The sequence below is a fragment of the Boleophthalmus pectinirostris genome, unplaced genomic scaffold, assembly GCF_026225935.1.
Source record: "Boleophthalmus pectinirostris isolate CB_2022bp ecotype Guang Dong unplaced genomic scaffold, ASM2622593v1 HiC_scaffold_11, whole genome shotgun sequence".
In the NCBI taxonomy this organism is placed as follows: Eukaryota; Metazoa; Chordata; class Actinopteri; order Gobiiformes; family Gobiidae; genus Boleophthalmus; species Boleophthalmus pectinirostris.
Window position 1 is genome coordinate 9,521,893 of NW_026570994.1, and position 19,265 is coordinate 9,541,157.

The 19,265-nt window shown below is 37.9% G+C and overlaps 1 protein-coding gene across 1 annotated transcript in view; it reads left to right on the plus strand.

Moving 5' to 3' along the window:
- The window catches only part of LOC110153222 (neural cell adhesion molecule 2), a 591,924-nt gene that overhangs the window by 483,035 nt on the left and 89,624 nt on the right, over nucleotides 1–19,265 (plus strand). Inside the window, exon 8 of the mRNA XM_055165721.1 lies at nucleotides 6,907–7,052. Coding sequence (XP_055021696.1) covers nucleotides 6,907–7,052 — 146 coding nt within the window. The remainder of the gene's footprint in view (nucleotides 1–6,906; nucleotides 7,053–19,265) is intronic.

A 19,265-nucleotide genomic window follows, 5' to 3' on the forward strand; every position in this document is an offset into this window, starting at 1 on the left:
GGAGGCTGTCTTTGTAGTCAGAAGATCGTGATGTCCTTAAAATGTTTTTCATCATTTGGACAATTCTGGTGCATTGCTTATCATTTGGACAACATAAGCGGAAAAAGAATCAAATTGAATTGTTGTATTTCCTTGCGGTGTAGCTGTCAGTGCGATGGAGAATAAGAGCTTTTGCAATCCAAATATGAGAGCCAGAAAGAAGCAATGCAAGCAAGTTACCTTAAATAACCTTCTTATACAGTTTGGATTGCTTTTTCATGGGCATTAAAGGGACAGTCTGGAATTTTGGACATAGGGCCTCATTTCCTAGTGAGCCAGAGTGCTGGAGACATGTGGAGACACTTTTTAAAATATTCCATCCAGTCCTTGTATTTGCAGAGGTCGCTGGTGCTAGGCTAGTGCATGTCAATGGCCATAGTTAGCCTGCCGCTAAAAACAGTCTTACCCACTCCAGAAAACACCCGAAGCAAATCTATTATTACAACAGACTATCAATGTGAATGTCTGTGTTGATAGAATAATTTTAGAAATAAAACCAACCTTGCATTTGAGGGATTTATGTTTGAGCAGCAGCAGTGAGTTGTACTTCCTGATAGAAATCTTGGCAACGGCGGACTGATATATGAGAAAATAGTACCTCAACATGCGACGATTCCTGCAATACAAGGTTAGTTTTATTTCAAACATTATGTCCAAAATTCCAAACTGTCTCTTTAACTTGGTGAAACAAATGTAAAGGTTCTATATTACGCAAAATCTTGAGAGCTTTAAGCCATGTTAAAATGTTGTTACCTGATCTAAAACTTACCTGGAATTGTGTTTTGTGTCATTCACACATGTTTGGAGTAATGCTTTATTATTAGACTATCTATCTACATCTCCAAAGCTCAAAATGCTCTGTTCCACCTTGTGATGTCATGTAGTGGTAGTTTTTAAGTTACCTTTTAGCTTTTGTTCAGCAGATATTGGCATATCCAGGGCTGAAATTGTCCAAATGATTCTTTGAAGGTGTATGGAGTTTAAAACAAAGTGGAGCACTTCCAGAGGACCACATAACCTCACAAGATGAAACTAAAAATGTAAATATAAAGCTCTTTTTCACTTCTCTTTTCAGCCAAGTTTGAGGGTTTTATTTTTTTTTTATTTTATTTGCAGGTATTACTCATCTGTCCATTACAGTTCACTGCTTATTCAGAGAGAAGCAAATGAATGTAATACAAACAAAACAGACGTGGGCCTTTTGAAAATTAGGTTACATAACTTTTCACATCCATCTAATCTATCATTTTTAAATTATATTTTTTTTATTGCTGAAAAAGCAGCTTGAAAAACACTATCTTATTCACATTCATACTGTGAGTAGGGTCACCTCACCACGGATCAGACCTGTAACTTGACCTGATAGCGTCACATGCTTATCTTTGGTTAGATTTTTAATACGTTTAAAGCGCACTATGTAACTTTTTTGTTGGGGGTGCGTCACCTGCTTGTTACTATGGCTACAGTATGTCTTTGCTCTGCCTGGAATGTTCCACAGTATCACATTAAACAGCTTTATTTTATATGTATTCAATTACAAATGTATTTATAATTCAAAAATTCTAGAAAGACTAGAAAAACAGACATTCTGACTGAGCGGAGTCGCCTGTCCTCTAGGGATGTAATAATAACTGAAATATCGTGCTATCGTATCGTCAAAAGTCTCACAGTAATATCGTGGGCTGTCACAGTATATCGAATTACAAGTTCCTTTGCTTAAATTCGTGGTTTTATAGTAGCAAAAACGTATTAACATAGGGAACTACATATCCCATGATTAATTTCTGTGCAAAAACATGAAGAAATATGTTTTTTACTTGAATTCTTGGGATTATGGGAAATAATTCACACCAAAATCTTGTCAAGGTATTTTAAAAGCAAAAAAGTTTCCTATCGACACTTATATCGCAATAAATATCGTAACGTGAGATGCATATCGTGATAATATCGTACCGTGAGATTTGGATATCGTTACATCCCTACTCACCACAGATCTGACCTGTAACTTGGTCTAGTTTGGTCTCTATGAAGATAAAAAGGACAAAGCAATAACATCTCCATGGAGAAAAGTAGCCTCCATCAGAAAAGTTACCCAATGAACCTTTAAGTAACGAATAAGGTGTTTTAGAGGATTTGACCTACGATGGATGTTTTGTTTGCCCTTTGCACATGTGAATCGAACCTTCTAATCTTCCACTTAATCATCGTACCACAATTTTAATGCCGTACAGCAGAACAAAGCAAAGCAATACCATCTCCATGACGACAAGTAGGAGAAAAGTCACATTCGTTTGTTGCCTCACCATTTTTGTTAATAGCTCTCTTAAAATTGCACTACAAGGTTTCTGACGTTGTTTTTAGATTTCAAATTATCCTGTTATTAGTATGATCATGGGAGAGGTTAGGTCATACCACTAACATTTAAATTCAAATCTGAACGTTGAGTAATATTAGACTCAAAGCAGCGTTCCAGCTCCATCCTGGAAGGTCAAATGAATTCACGATGGTATCTCTCCACTTTGTCCTTCCTCTCATTTGGGATTCTAAATGTTTGGGATAATGTGTTTTTAATAATCTCGGGTGCAGAGTGGTGGGTTTTTTTCTCAGCGTGTTTGATAAATGAGATGCGTTCTGTTTAATATTACCACGATGAGGAAGAGGAGGGCAGGGCGGCCAGAGATAAGACGCTGATGAAGAATGTTATGAGGGTGAGAGGGGGCGGGGCCACAACCTCAGCTGATTGGACATAAGAATCTAGATATGAGGCTTATTACAAAATTATAACTTCTGTTTCTTAATGTGTGAAAGGTGCAGACACAGGTTTATCTCTTAGTTTTGAAAAATAGTGGTTGGTGTAGCAATTTTCCAAAGGTCATTTTGTAGAGAGGGAAAATTGGTTGGTTATTTTTACATTTTAACGCGGATTATATAATTTTTCTGGTAGTTAGAGATGTTATTGTTTTGCTTGTTGTGTTCCACAGTATGGTATTGAACTTGTCTATCTCCATGGAGACAAGCAGATGAATCCACTAGCCCCAAGTGTGGAGATTTTTATTTTATTTTTTTTGTAAAGGGACAGAACATAAAGATTATAGCCAGCTTGGCTAATTTCCATCTTCAGTCCCTCGGGAGGTTGAGGTGAAATCATCTACAGGACAGAGAAATATACAGCAACAATCACACAAATGTACATAACACCAGCACACTCACTATACACACAACACACTCCCTGTACACTCACTATACATATAGTTCATTTTATACAGTTCCTTTGAAGTTTGAAGTCAAGAGTTAAACCAACAACCCCTCAATATATAAAAATATATATAATTTTGTTTAACATGGTGACATATTTTGGCCTGCATTAGGATTTGTTCGCTCTATGGTAGGCGGGTACTTTTTTTATTTTACCAGTTGCGCTGCTATTTGGTCGTGATGTATGTAATGCGCCACTAATGGGAATAACTGCTATATTAAACTTTTCCAAATCCCATAGGAAGAAGAGCAATAATTTCTTTCCACTTGATAAAATTCATTAAACATTCTCTTTGTTCCGGCTTTAAATCCTCGATCTCGGGAATTGTTGGCAACACAGAATGGATGTCTCTTCGCTGATTGACTGGTGCCCGAACTTGCACTTCCGGGGTTCTTGCAAACCGTCTAGTAGATTCTGATTTCTGACCTAGTTGCTGGAGGGAAATGAAATTGAGCAGAGGCATTAGGTGGAGCCAGCCTGACTAGACATATTTGGCCATTGAACAACCACTGTTTTAAAGCTTTAGAAAATGCTGCCAGTGTTGAAAGTCCTCGTATATGAGCAGCTCTGTATTCCATGTTTGACCTGTCTGTCCAAAAGCACTTTTCCTAAACAGCACAGAGCAGTCACCTCTAGAGCTGCTCTTGTTGTGCGATTTGAATTTCTTTTCACAAACTCTTTTAGAGGAAGTGGAGCAAGATTATTAAAATCTTTGTATACCAGAATTAAATCTGCACATTTGATTGTGTTGTCTCAATTAAAAAAATTGTAGTCATCAATTATTCTGCAATAGTGATAATTAGTGGGCTTTTTATCTAATACCTTAAGTGCTTTTTTATTGATAGTTTCAAGTCATTTAAAGTAGTTTTTCTTGTCAGAGTCCAACTAGTAATGCTATGTAATAATTTAGGTGCAGCAAAATCATTGAATTGAAATACATAATTGCCGGATTTGCTGTTAGACTATTTTTTAAGATGAAAATTTGATGAATTATCTTTGTTTTTATTCACTGTTCTTTTGACATATTGTTTGAACGATATTTGTGGGTCCAAAGTGACTCCCAGATACTTCACTTCATGGACCAGTTTCAGTTTTGATCCAAGCACGCGTACATCTGAGTCTGTATCCATGTCAATTTTTTTTTTGTTTTTGAGAAAACATACCAACTGACTTTGAAATATTAAGATGTAATTGTGAATGTTGTAGCCAGTTTGAGATGATATTGCTTTCCCTGAAATATTCCACAGTATGGTATTACACATACTGTATCTATCTTACATTTATTTGATTATTGCTTAGAAACATGGATTTCAGCATTGAGAAGGCTCACCTCTCCACAGACCCGATGTGTGACTTGGCTTGGTGGTGTCAACTTCTTGTCCCACAGAGATCACTTTAATGCTGTACTGTGGAACACTCTAGGCCAAGCCATAACATCTCCATGGAGACGAGCAGGCAGCAGACCCACCTCCAGAAAAGTTATATAGTCTCACCTTAACGATACTTCTGCTTACTTTTACAGTACTTTTACTTTACTACTGAGAATCATTCAGAGGCAACAATGAATATATTTATATGTCTATGTACATTTTTGTGACCTTAGCTGTTTCCTCGGAGACCCGGGCCTCTCTCTCTCTCTCTTTCTTTCTCTTTCTTTCACTCTCTTTCTCTCTCTGTCTTTCTAACCCTGCAGTAGACCCCATTTTCAATTCACCTCTTCTTTCTGCTTTTTGGATTTTCCACTACACTACTTTGCAATCCTCCAGTTAGGGGCTTAAGAGCGGTGTGCAAAGGAGTGCGAAAAACAGCAAACCATGAATTATACGTGACGCTCTGTGGCGCCACATGCACGGCCTTATGGGGCATCTTATCTGCAGCCAAACCTCCACCCGGTACTTATCGCACTGTACAACGGCACAAAGCTCATCTCCAAAATCTATATTTATTCAAGACAAAAAGAGAAGGTTTATTTAAGGAGAAGTTTGGCTTCAAATGAAAAATAAAGAAAAAACTATAAAATACCCACACAGTAAGTGTAAGGTGCTTATTCGGCTCCCAAAAGTGTCACTGTGCTTATATTAAGTTTTTAAGAAACATGAAACATATTGTGATAATTCTGATTGGATAATGTAATTTTTAGGGCTGGGTATCATTAAGAAGTTGCCGATACGATACATACCTCGATACAGTGAGCTTTTGATTCAATATGACATATATTTCAAATAATTCTGATACAGTTCAATAAAACATTATGGCTAAATCATGGCTGTGATGCTCAAAGTCTTTGTTAAACCACTTCTTGTGCAAAGTTAATAAGAAACACAAACATTTTATTCATCAAAACAGTGAAAATGTCAAATGTGTTGCATAAATGAGTTTCCTTCCACTAAACAAGCAACAAAACTGTAGCGCTGTAACAAAATAATTTAGCAAAATAACCCCAAAAATATTCTTGACCACATATCAATACAGGAGCCCCCCGATATCGATACTGTATCATCACATTAAACGATATGATATAGTGATATTTTTACACACCCCTAGTGATATTATAAGAGCCTGTTTATATGAGAACGCTTGTGGGTAAAAACGACAAAATATTTTATCGTAAGTGCCTTTTGTTTAGATGGTGTTTTTGGGACCGAAAAATGCAAAAATCTGAAAGCACCCTCCAGAGTGGAAAAGCTGAATATTCTCCACTGTAGACGCAAAACTCTGATAAGATCTGCTCACATCGTGTATGCATTTAAGCCACATACATACAGTACACAGAAACATGTCGGATGGCATGCATACCCAATCAAATTCCACACACTTTTGCGTTATCATATGCACGCAGATTTCCTTCCAAAAACCCTCGTCTAAACACAGAATATAAAGTGAAGACTCGACGCCACTTTTGCGTCTTCTGTTCAGACCATCATCATATAAACGTAGCCTGAATTTTTCAGTGTATTTATACAAAAATGAATGACAGTGTATTTGTAATAGGTCAGTACAAAGTCAGTTGAAATTCTTAAACTTCGCATTTGAGATCATACGGCTCTTATTGAGTGAAGTGAGTAGAGAACATTTCCAAGTTGTCCTGCTGTATGAGTACGAGTGGGTAAATATACTTGTAGTGAGCTGTAACATTTCTGTCCACACATTAATATTTTACTTTACTTGACTTTACTTTTAGAGATGGAGAGATAGAGATAGGAAGAGACTCATTTTACCTCAAAGAATTTTCAGTTAAGCCAATAATAACCCATGGAGATTTTAAGAAGGCAAATATTAAACTAGGGTTCATTCAAAACTATTCTAACAGTAATGACCCAGTAGCTTATTATTATTACATGATATTGTTTTGGCTAATGCATCTCTATGAATGTATGAAAGCTCACAACAAATGGTTTTACTAATCATTTTAAGTTATGTCCAACTCGATTTCTATATTATGAAAAAGTTTGTGGCTTTATTATTATCTGCAACATTTCAAGGACTTTTCACTATTCAAAAGATAACTGTTCATTACACTGCGCAACTGTCCTAATTTTCCTCCTTCTGAACCCTGTGGATTTTTTTGCTCCCCGTCTCACTTCTTTCTCTTTCCTCTTTTCTGTGTCCAGTTCAGCCCCACATCCTGCAGCTCAAGAACGTGACAGCGGTGGAGGGCAGCGCCGCCATGATCTCCTGTGTGGCCGAGGGGGAGCCGCTGCCCGAGGTGTCCTGGAGGAGAGCCAGCGACGGACAGACCTTTATGGACGGGCTCAGGGTAAGGACAGCGCCACCTGCGGGGCTGGAGGATGCATTGCGCTGGGGAAAATCAGATACTAGAGAGGGGAGAGGAGCTCGAAGTTCAAGTACACACAGTTTAGGCTCATTCATCATTGGAACATATCAAAAGATTCTGTTCAAATCATGATATTCTCGAACACCTACAGTTTTTGAATTTGAATTTGAATTTATTTGTTTGGAGGATAAGCCCCTTGAGATGTCTTGTTTTCGAGAGGGTCATCATAAATACAACGACAAAAGAAAGATACAGAAGGGCAGACAGTAAACTACATAAATTCAAATAAGCATCAAAACAACAAAATCAGCACACACATGCACACACGCTCACTCGCACTTGACTGTTTGACACATAATAAAACAAAAGAGTTCAAAGATAATCACAAAAAACAACAAGATGAACAACAAAATTCAACAAAATTATCAAAAAAGTATTACATGGGTTCTTTAAATATTGAATCAGAGCGTTTTTAAATGAAGGGACAGAAGTTAATGCACGAATTGGTGAGGGAAGATCCAATCAGAAGGAGCTTTATATTTAAATGAGTGTTTTCCTATTTGTTTTTTGACTCTTGGGACAACATAAAATATCTGATCAGCATGTTTTATGGTTTTATGGTAGAATTAGCAGTTTAAAGGGCCTTTTTCACGCTATTTTCTGATCTATGTTATAATGATTCGTCATTTCAAACATACCTGGAGTTGTGTTTTGTTTTCATTCACACATGTTTAACACACAAACATTAGGCTGTGTTCTTCTCCCACACTGAAAACACACCGTTCCACCATCTGATGTCATGTGGTGATACAGGAAGTACTCCACTGTGCTATATATACCTCCACTAGAATCAATCAATTATAGCTCTGGAATTACCAATTTCTACTGAAAAAAGTAAAAGATAGCCGGATGAATCCTTGGGCAAGACACTTAACCTGCCTCGCATTAATTTGAACATATGATTGGTGTAATAAGAGAAGCTTTGGCGTTGAATGGCAGTCACCTTTTTGTCACTTTGCCCCAAGGCAGCTGTGACTATTGTTATTTAAAATAATAGGTAAGTGCAATGTAAAGCAACTGTTCTGTATCTAAATAAAGCAGTATGTTTTGTATAATTGGCAGTAGCTGGCAAAGCCTGGGAGCAAAGCCAACTTTTAAGTGTCCAAAAATACAAAAAATATACACTATTTAATAAACTTGTATTATGATTGCCAACGAAAGATATTACTTGTTACATTTTAATTGCAGGAACATATCTCAAAGTTGGAAAAGAGCCATATTAACTTCTTAAAGAGCCTTTATTATTCAAAATTGACTTTTGTAAGCTTAGTTGTGTTGTGTTTCATTCACACATGTTTGAGTAACCGTGCATTATTAGTCTGTCTGTATCTCCAAAACAAAACAAAACAGCTACCTTTTACTTTTTCAGTAGAGATTGGAAATTACAAGGCAGGAAATTATCCATATTATTATTATTAATCGCTGTATTGGACCATTGTGGTGAAAAGGGAGCTGAGTCAAAAGGTGAATCTTTCAATTTACCAGACAATCTTCGTTCCTACTCTCACCTATGGTCATGAGCTCTGGGTAATGACCGAAAGAACAAGATGGCGGATACAAGCGCTCGAAATGAGTTTCCTTCGCAGGGTGGCTGGACGCTCCCTTAGAGATCGGGTGAGGAGTTCAGTCACACAGGAGGAGCATGGAGTAGAGCCGCTGCTCCTCCACGTCGAGAGGAGTCAGCTGAGGTAAATGTGATGAGGGAGGAGGAGGCCCCGGGGAAGACCCAGGACACACTGGAGGGACTATGTCTCTCGGCTGGCCTGGGAACGCCTCAGGGTCCCCCTGGAGGAGCTGGAGAACGTGTCTGGGGCGAAGGAAGTCTGGGAGTCCCTGCTTAGACTGCTGCCCCTGCGACCCAGCCCCGGATAAGCGGAAGAAGATGGATGGATTGAAATTATCCAAATGATTCTAGTGAAGGTGTATGGAGTTTAAAAAAGAGTGGAGCACTTCTTGTATTACCACATGATATCACAAGGTGGAACAGAGTGTTTTCTGTTTGAGAGAAGAACTCAATTTAAATATGCAGGGCTTATATGTCAAACATGTGTGAATGAAGATCAGAAAATAGCGTAATCTAGGCCCTTTAACAGTAAAATTGGTCTTTTTGTATACTTGTGTTGCTACCATTAAATTCAACAAGATTTTATGTTTGTTTCCGCTTTCACAAAACATTTTCTCAGAATGGACCTAGGCACAGATTAATATTCGATTCAAAAATACGGATGTTATTTTGACAAACACCTCTCATTTACCGTGAATGCCATTACAGCAGAAAGGACAAAAGTTGTACTTCCCAAATACCAAGTCTAAATTGAACTTTGAAAACGCACTGTGTTTTTGCAGTCTGGTGTCATGGTTGTCACTAATGAGTATTTCAGAGGCTTTAATAACACTAGCGGGTCCTCAGATACCCCCTCTGCTCTCTGAATGCACTCACGGAGAAAAACGGCTATTGTCTATTGAAATACAGTGTAATAAATAAATATATATCGACAGTTCTCCGGGATGACTTTGTGAGTTGTTGGAAAGTGAATGCGTTGTTGACTTTTGGAGCCCGCCGTTCTATGACAGATTTTTTCCCATTAGTGACCTCCTGACCGGGCGGAGAGCAGGGAGTGAAATCCAGCAGCCTCTCCACAGAGCTGAGGTTATGAGAGGAGCTGGTTCAAAATAATAGCAACATGACTGGTCACATGATGGGACAGGAGCTGGGCCTGAAACAGAAGCACTTCGGATTCATTGCAGTAAATATAGTAGGACTTCTTTGTCAATGGAAACACATATTGCCTTTGTTTAACATTGGCAGCTATAGATATTCTCTTATCACTATTGTTTAACTATGTTGACATGTAAGGTCTAGGTGACATGTCTTGCCTAAGAGAGAGTATTTTTTTATGAAATAGTCTAAGGTGATATTTCTGGTCCCATAAGTGTCACCTATTACTTGTGTGAAGATTTTAAGGAACATAAATTTACATAGCAAAATGGATTCTTTGATTTTGCATGTTACTCAGCCTGGTTATACAAAAAATAATTCATACCAGACAATTTGGGTGAAGTGTCTTGCCTAAGGACGCAACAGTAGAATGCACTATAGAGCCTCCTATCCAAGTATTGAGCAAGCTCAATTGTCTCTATTCACGCTTACGTCACAAACCGGGAAGACGTCTGGAAACATGCGATTACAACTTCCGGTGGGCTTTGTTCGCGGTAGTAAATCTCACAAAATCTGCGAAAATCGAGAAAATGTCCCAGTTTTCTTCATCTACATGTCACTGTAGAGTTCCATTATGTTCGGCTAATCAACAATTCCAACCATACCTCAGTTTTCATAACTCTGAGCGCACTGGGTACATGCAGTTAGAAGAGATTAGAAGAGAGGCGCCAAATTCAAGATTCAGGGTTCTTGGAAATCCTGGAAAAGTCGTTGAAATTGAAAGTGTAATTTTCCAGGCCAGGCTCTTACACGCAACTTCAGCGTTCTGTTAAGCTATTATGAAGCTATTATGATTATTTCCGAACGTATGTGACTTTTGTTTAAAAGAGATGACAACAAACTAACACCAAAACACTAAAACTGACACATAAACTGCACTGACAGTATTTTGAATGTTGAAAGCCAAACCATAAGGTGAGTGGAAAGGGTCAACATTTCATATTTAACCCTAAAAGTCTGATCAATTCTACACATGTTGGTGCCGTAAAGTCATGGTAAATTCACTTTAGGTCATGAAAAAGTCATGGAAAATTTTTAAAATTTTGTCAGTGAAAAAGTGGGAACCCTGAAGATGATTCCAAACAGCACGTACGTATACAGTCTTCATTTTACCACTGATCACATTTACTTCAGTGGGTTTTATCACAGTCGGTCGGTGAGCCCAGTGTCGGGAACTACACCAGAAGTTGTCATCACATGTTTCCAAATGTCTTCCTGGTTTGTGACGTAAGCGTGAGCAGAGCCTATCCTCCTGAGCTTTTGAGATCAGACAAGATCAGGCTTTGATGAGCTGATATGACCCCCCAAAGCAATGATGTTTTTTTTCTATAGCCAAAACTGCCATATATTCAACTTAATATATTCTACATCAGGAGTCTCCAACCAGTAGCTCTCCACTTTTTTCCAAGTAACTCACCAAAGAATTTCTGAATTATATGTATTGTGCTAAATAACTAAAATGTGAGTAATCACCATTGTAGATGTGTCATTTAGATTCCTAACTTGTGCACTAATAAATGGATAATGTTTTATGTATAAAAGGCATCTAACTTTACCCTGTCTAAAGCTTGCCACGGCTCTTATACTTTCTCAATTTCTTGCAACCTCTAAAATTAGTAGCTCTCTGGAGACCCCTGTTCTACATCTATCTTAAAGTATTTGAAGGGGGGTAGTGTAGTCAGAAATTGTACTCAAGTAGCTGGACTACTGTTACACTGTAAAATCCTCATATTTTTAATTCTACTTAAATAGGAGTAAAAAAGGTGTTAGAAAACTACTCCCAGAAGTACAAATTTATTCAAAAGTAAGTCAAGCAAATGTACTTGAGTAGATGTAACTGAGTATACCGCCTCTAAAACTCTTATGTAACTCATATTGGTGTCAGTTGTCGTTATGTGTGAAGTTTGTTATTGCTGGAAAATGATATCATCCATCATGCCGTGTGTCGACCAAATGTAAAATGTTTGTGGCGTGAATTCAAAACTTAATTTTTATTATACAAGACGTTTAACAAAATGACCTTTATAATTACAGTAATCAGCTAATCGTGAATAAAAAATTCTGTACTGTTATCATTGTCTCGGAGTATGGCCCTCCCCGGCGCCCCCTGTAATTCTATTTGCCTCTGTGTCTGTGACTAATAAAAGAACGCGTGCACATTAGCGGGTAATGACTTGTGTATGTCCTCGTAAAATGAAAGCTGACGTAATAATTGCCATCTGCCATACATCGTAATTAGACGCGTTTATCGCCGCAAGCCGCGTTGAGGGGTCATTGGCGAAACACATGCATTTCGTGTGCAGTTTGACGAATGACAGCGGACCATATGTGGCCCGTCGTAAACACGGAGACGGAGACGGCGCCTTCACCTTCGCTTTTGGACCATCTTCGCGGCGGCCATTTTGTTAATTACTTTTGAATGAGTTTCAGATCTGGCAGAGAGCAAAAATGGCTGCCGGAGCTTTTGCTAGTTGGGAAAAATATGTGGCAGTTGGAGATGAGGAAAGCATGCCATTTGTTTCAGGCGTGTTAATGTTCATTGATAAATTGTCTTTTTAATTGTGTATTTATTGTCTATCGCTTTGTGATGACTATAATGAACCAAGACATCGGCATTTTCCATATCCATCAAAACTAGTCGTCATAGTAACCGTTGTATCATGGTAGAGTAGGAGATATTGCTTTCAAATTTCATCAATTGCCTTATGTATAATTCTGTTTTAGTTAAAGACGCACTGTGTAACTGCTCTGATGGGATGTCCTCCACTTGCTTGTTTCCATGGAAATGTTATTGCTTTGCCTTGAATGTTCCACAGTATTGCATTACACATATTTATCTTACATTTATGACCTGGTCCCCGATTCAAGGTCATTTGAGGTCACACGGGTCAATTGAAAGGTCACGTCATTATAAAGGATAGGCAATTTCGGCAATTTCTGAACCATCTGCAGGCTAAAATATTCACCCAATCATCACACAAGTTGGCACACACATAACCAGAGTACACTTACAGGTTGAAACCAGTCAAGGTCACTTGAAGGTCAAGGTAACAAAGGTCAAATATGTGTTTTTGGTCATAACTCCGCAAAGGATCGAGCTAGAGCAACGGGAGTGGTCTCAAAATCTCAGAAAAAGTAAACACAGACATTCTCATGTGTGACCAGTATCACAAAAATGTTCATGGGCCTGTACAGATACACACATTGCATTGTGGATATAACAATCATGTAATATGGGCTGGGCTCCTCCCTCATAAACTGCTTCCGTGGTGATGAACTGACCACACCGATGCCTCATAGTGGACCAGGTTGCTATCTCTGATTGTGCTTGTTCAATTACAAGTGTTTTAGTTGCTCAGAAATACCTTGAAAAATTGAGAAAGATGCACTGCAAAAAACAAAATCTAGTCAAGTTAAGATGACTTGAATTAAGAAAGTTTTTTCCTGATTTGAGTAAATTTTACTTAACAAGTAAAATCATCTACCAGTGGAAGACTTTTTGTACTTAAAATATGATAATACATCTTGCTGCACTTTAAATAAGAAAAACAACAACATTTTGCACTTAAAATAAACTAAATCGCCTTATTTCATTGTTAGATCATTTTACTTATCAAGTTGAATCGACTTAAATAAAGTAAAATGTTCTTAATTTAAATCATTTTCATTTACCTAGATATTGTTTTATTCCAGTGTGGGTTTAATGTCACTCTATGGAACATCCCATGTAAAGCAATAATATCGCCATGGAGACAAGCAAAATAAGTTAGACTTAGAAAAATAAGGCAAAATTATACAAATATATATACAAATAAAATGTAGAAATATACAATAGGTTACATAGTACTTTCTTATTCTTCAAAGTTTTTCACTTGTAATTTAGAGCAGAAAACCTTCTCACTATTATATGAAAAAAATAACCTGTATTCAAATTTAACATTACCCAATTCTAGAACAACCCTTCCCCGATCACCCCCCCCCAAAAAACCCAAACAAAGATGGCCGCCGTTAGTGGAATAAAGGTCAGCAGAGGAGACAAATGAGCGTGTGCATTGTCTCGCATCGCCGGGCCTTGATAAATCACAGGCGAAAATGAGACTAGAGTGCCTCTCTTTTCACCACAAATGCAATTACGCTGATGGTGTAGCGACGCCGTACCCCCCAAAAAAACACAAAAACCCTCTACAACGCATAAGCAAAGACAAACAAAACACAGAGCACCGCCGGGATGATGGATGGGGCCAGTCATTTGAGTTTTAAGGCGGACTCTTCATCTCTCAATTTGCACTTCCAATCCGCAAAGCCACTTCCCCACGGCGCTACCGCAACACCGCCGCAACCTCAACTAGCATGCTAATGAGAATTTAATTATGAAATGATCTAAGTGCTATGTAAGATTGGGGGATTGTTGTAGTGACGGAGACCTCAGGGTTTTGTTTTAATGTGAGTGGAGGTATCGAGTATGTTAAAGGTGCAACTTTTCTGGTAGAGGCCTTGTCAATTACCATATTTTTCAGACTATAAGGCACACCGGATTATAAGGCGCATTAAGCAAAACAAACAGATGACACTTGAGACTGATCCCTTACCCCAGGCATCCACAATCCTTTGGCAGATAGTGTCGTAATGTTGTCTGGTGTTGCCTCCCTGTCTTGATGAATGTGTATTATGAATGTAAATGTGGGTGGATAAGTTTGTTTTTTATATTGGTGAATCTGTTCTGTGTGTATATCGTGTTGGAAATGGTTCATGTGAAACTTTTTAGAGATTATATTACTCCATGAGGCTTCTGACTATGGCAGCTGTAAACCATCAAGCGGTGCAGCTTCGTAATTTACCAAAGTCGTACTAAGGGCCTGTTTACATGAGAACGTTTGCGAGTAAAAAAGACAACATCTTGTATCGGAAATGCCTTTTGTTTAAATGGTGACAGCATTTTTGGGGCTTAAAAACGCAAAAATCTGAAACCACCCTCCAGAGTGGAAAAGTTTAATACACAGATTTCCTCCCGAAAACACTTGTCTAAACGTGGAATAAAAAGTGAAAACGCGACGCCACTTTTGCATCTTCTGTTCAGACCGCCATCATATAAACTTAGCCTAAAACATTTTGACAGATTTTTGAGCGCCTTGTACCACATAAAATTGGTTTGAGGTCAGTAAGCACAACCAGAAGGTGCACTGGATTATAAGGCACACTGTCAATTTTTGAGAAAATGTAAGGATTTTAAGTGCACCTTATAGTCTGAAAAATACAGTTCTTGTCTTCCTGTACCTCCATTATAAATATGACATTAAACTTTTCAATCTCTATAGAAACAAGCAGACCAGGCCAATTTACAGTTTAGATTTAGATTCTTGTGAAGAGGTGACCCACTCACAGTAAGAATGCATGTTTTTATGTGCATGTTTTTGAGCAATAAAAATACCCATAATTGAATAAATTCACCGTATATAAGTTTAATAACATACTGTGGAACATTACAGGCAAAGCATAAAGAATCTCCATAGTAGCGGACCCCCAACCTGAAAAGTTAAACATTTCACCCTTAAAGAGAGGGAGGATACGAGTGGTTATTGATCTGTTCTCGGGAGGCTAGCTGATTGTAAAAACATTCTTTTAGAGGAAACTGGACGAGATAAATGTAGGTGTTTAGTCAAGGCTATTACTTTTACAAACTCTGGTCCTGACGTGCCCCGGTTTGACCATTTCTACAAATTAAAGCTAATGTAAGACTTATTCATTGCATTGTGTACATTTGCAATTTTTTGACCTAGATAGATACTTTAGTCAAGTTTAACTGTAGCAACATATCGCAAGTCTCTTTCCCCATGGAAATGTTATTGCTTTGTCTAGAATGTTCCACAGTATTGATTAAACCCATCTATCACTAGGGAGACACGCAGGTTATAGCACTACACTACATTACATTTCAGATCTATGGAGTGCCGTCCCTAGCTAGACTGACACCACCTAGTGCCTCCGCTCAATTTAATTTCTCTCCAGCAACTAGGTCAGGAATCAGAATACACTAGAGGGTTTGCAAGAACCCCAAAAGTTGTAGATCGCACACCAGCCAATCAGTGAAGAGCTGTGAAGCCATGGCGTCAAACTCAAGCGCCTGTCTGGGTCCCTTTTGTGGTACAGCACAACAGTAAACAAAGTGGTCGAGATGGATGTAGACGAAGACAAACATTCTGTGTTGGCAACGATTCCCAAGATCGAGGATTTAAAACAGGAACAAAGAGAATGTTTGGTTAATTTTATCAAGGGGAAAGACATTATTACCCTTCTTCCTGCGGGATTTGGCACATTACATAAGTAACCAAATAGCAGGGATTGGTTAAATAAAAAAGTACCCACCTAACATCTAGAGAACGAATCCTAATGCTGCGAGGTCAGACGTTTTCCACGAAGTGAAACCAGCGGATGAATCGGGCTAAGTCGTCCCTGTTCACAGAAGGAATTATTGTATTTTTGAGCAGTAGAAACACTTCCAATGAATAAATGCTAGATGGATATGTTTAAAGTCATACCACAGAACATTTCATGAGAAAGCAGTAACATCTCCATGGAGACAAGCAGGTAGCGGACCCTGAAGGAGGACTGGTCATTATTGAGTAAAAATGATGTAACTTCAATCAAAGGTGTTAAAGCAGGATGTTCTGAAATGATAGTATAGGATTTCCTGTAAAAAAAAAAAAAAAAAAATTACATTAATCAATCTATAATTATATGACTCTTCTGTCTAACAATAAGAATTTTTTGAACGTTTTATGCAAATCCCCCATCTGAGAGCCTGAAATCATCACATTCTGGAATCTGAAAGGCAATTGATGCAAAAAGACATGTAAAATTATTTCTAAAAATGACCTTACCAAATCGTTCCATCACTCTTACTTTGAAATAAGCTGTCATTCTTGTTTAGAAAAGATTTTATGGTTAAATGACTTAAAATCTTTGTAAGTAATTGGAAGTGTTTGACACAACTTGGCTCTGGTGTTTGACACATTTTATGACTTATGAAAGGTTACCATGACCCTTTGACTCTTAGATTTGAGCTTTGGGTTGTAGTTTTTTAACGGTGCATTGTGTGGACATGTTATTGCTTTGTCTGGAATGTTTCACAGTACTGCATTAAACCTTTCTATCTTCATGAAGACCAAGATGGACCAAGTTACAGGTCAGCTCAGTGGAGAGGCACTCACAGTCTGAATGCCTAGGTATTTTTAAGCAATAAAACCAGCTGTAATTTAATAAATGTAAAGTAAAGTTGTTCAGTGTCATACTGTGGAACATTCCAGGCTGAGCAATGAGTGCGTATACATGCACATCAATGACCCGGTTATGATCGGGTTTTTTGAGTATCCCGGTTTCTTGATGGTGCATGTATACGCAGTAACCCGGTTTCAGTAACCCGGTTATGGCAGTATCCTGGTTATTAGAAACCGGGTTACTGTAGCTGGTTTATTCCGATAATAACCGGGTTACTTGTGGCATGTATACGCAGTACCCCGGTTACTGCAACATAAAGTTGAGTGTGCATGCGTCCAAAAGACACTTTCCAGCCTTTCACCACAACAGTAATCACATAAATAAATTGACCAACATAAATAAAGTGACCAAACGAGTGAAATTACTGTAAAATTAAGAGCTGCGCTAAACCTGCACACGTACAATCTGCACTCGTACGACCTGCACTCGTGTGATCGCTTAAAAGCTAAAACATGAACTATCTCCTATACTCTATATGCACGGAACACACTTACCATCATTAGCGCCTCTTTTGTCACAGAAATAACACACATAATCCACAGAGTCGTGTCATTTAGTCCAAAAGAAACTGATCGCATCAGCGACGCAAGGAGCGAGTTGTTTTTATCGCCTCTAACAGTTTATGCTAATTAGCCTACGGTCTTAAGTTTCGTTTCTGTAAAACGTGAACAAATGTGATCACAGCTGAATTATTTGATCAAACAGGCTGATGTGGATCTATAGTGTTTATAGTTTATATGTTGTAAAGTTGAGTTTATTTATGCAGAAGATTTTTATGAAGAATCTGCGCAGTGGATTGTGGGAGATCTCGTAGCTCCTTAGCTTCTTATGCTAAGGAGCTCACGGTTTGTATTTTTCCTGGTTTATGAAATTGATTTAAGTTAATTTTTGCGCCTGCGCATTTGTAAGATTATGTCAAGAAACCGGGATACTCCATTTGATCATGTATACGCGGATATGAGTATCCCGGTTTCTCAGTGCGCATGTATACGCAGTAACCCAATACTGACATAACCGGGATATGGCTAATAACCGGGTTATTGATGTGCATGTATACGCACTCAATGACATCCATAGAGTCAACCAAGTGATGAATCCCTACCAAAAAGTTACATAGTGTATCTTTAACTGTTTTCCTTATCTTAGCCATTATTCTGTGCGCTAGTGTCCTGGCCTTGTGCTCCTTATCTAAGTCTAAACCAGTTTTGTTGATCTTATGTATGTAACTTATCTTAGAGTATAAATAGTGTGTCCTTATTGCATTGTCTCACACTAGATATGGAATTTAATGGACTGACGTAAGAAGAGTTAGGTTATATATCTGTGCACAGCTATAAATAAATTCACCTTGGAACATTGCAACTCTCTTGGTTTATTTTTTATTTATTATTTATTATTTATACATATTAATGTCAAATTTCCACAACAGGTCTCAATGGAGAAAGAAAGCACTTACCATTTAGTTTCTGGACTTTTTCATCATATTCATATTATGCACTTTTTCAACTAGCATGCTAACCACAAATTTATTTTTATACATTTTTGCACTATGCTCATTTAAGATGATAAATGCTTTAGTGGAGGTCTCTGGTCTTATTCATGCTATGTTTAGGCATCATAACATTCATTTTCCAAGCAATTTAGATAATTTTTGATACTATAGACATTTCAACTAGCATGCTAACCACATTTTTTTTGCACTGTGCCAATTCAAGATGTATGACCAACGCTTTAGTGGAGGTCTCTGGTCTTTTTCATCTTATTCATATCATGTTTAGGCATCATAACATTCATTTTACATTGCGATTTTGATAATTTTTGATACTACAGACATTTCAACTAGCATGCTAACAACATATTTTTGCACTATGCCAATTCAAGATGTCCGACCAACGCCTTAGTGAAGGTCTCTGGTCTTTTTTTTATATTATTCATATCATACCTTTTAAAATTCATGGTCACAGTCAATTCTATGCACTCTTTACTTTTGTCCAACAGTTCAACTAGCATGCTAACCACATATTTTTTTGTACTATGTCAGTTCGAGATAGGACCAAAGCCTTAGTGGAGGTCTCTGGTCTTTTTCATCTTATTCATATCATACACTTTAGCATTCATGTTCATAGTCAATTCTATGCACT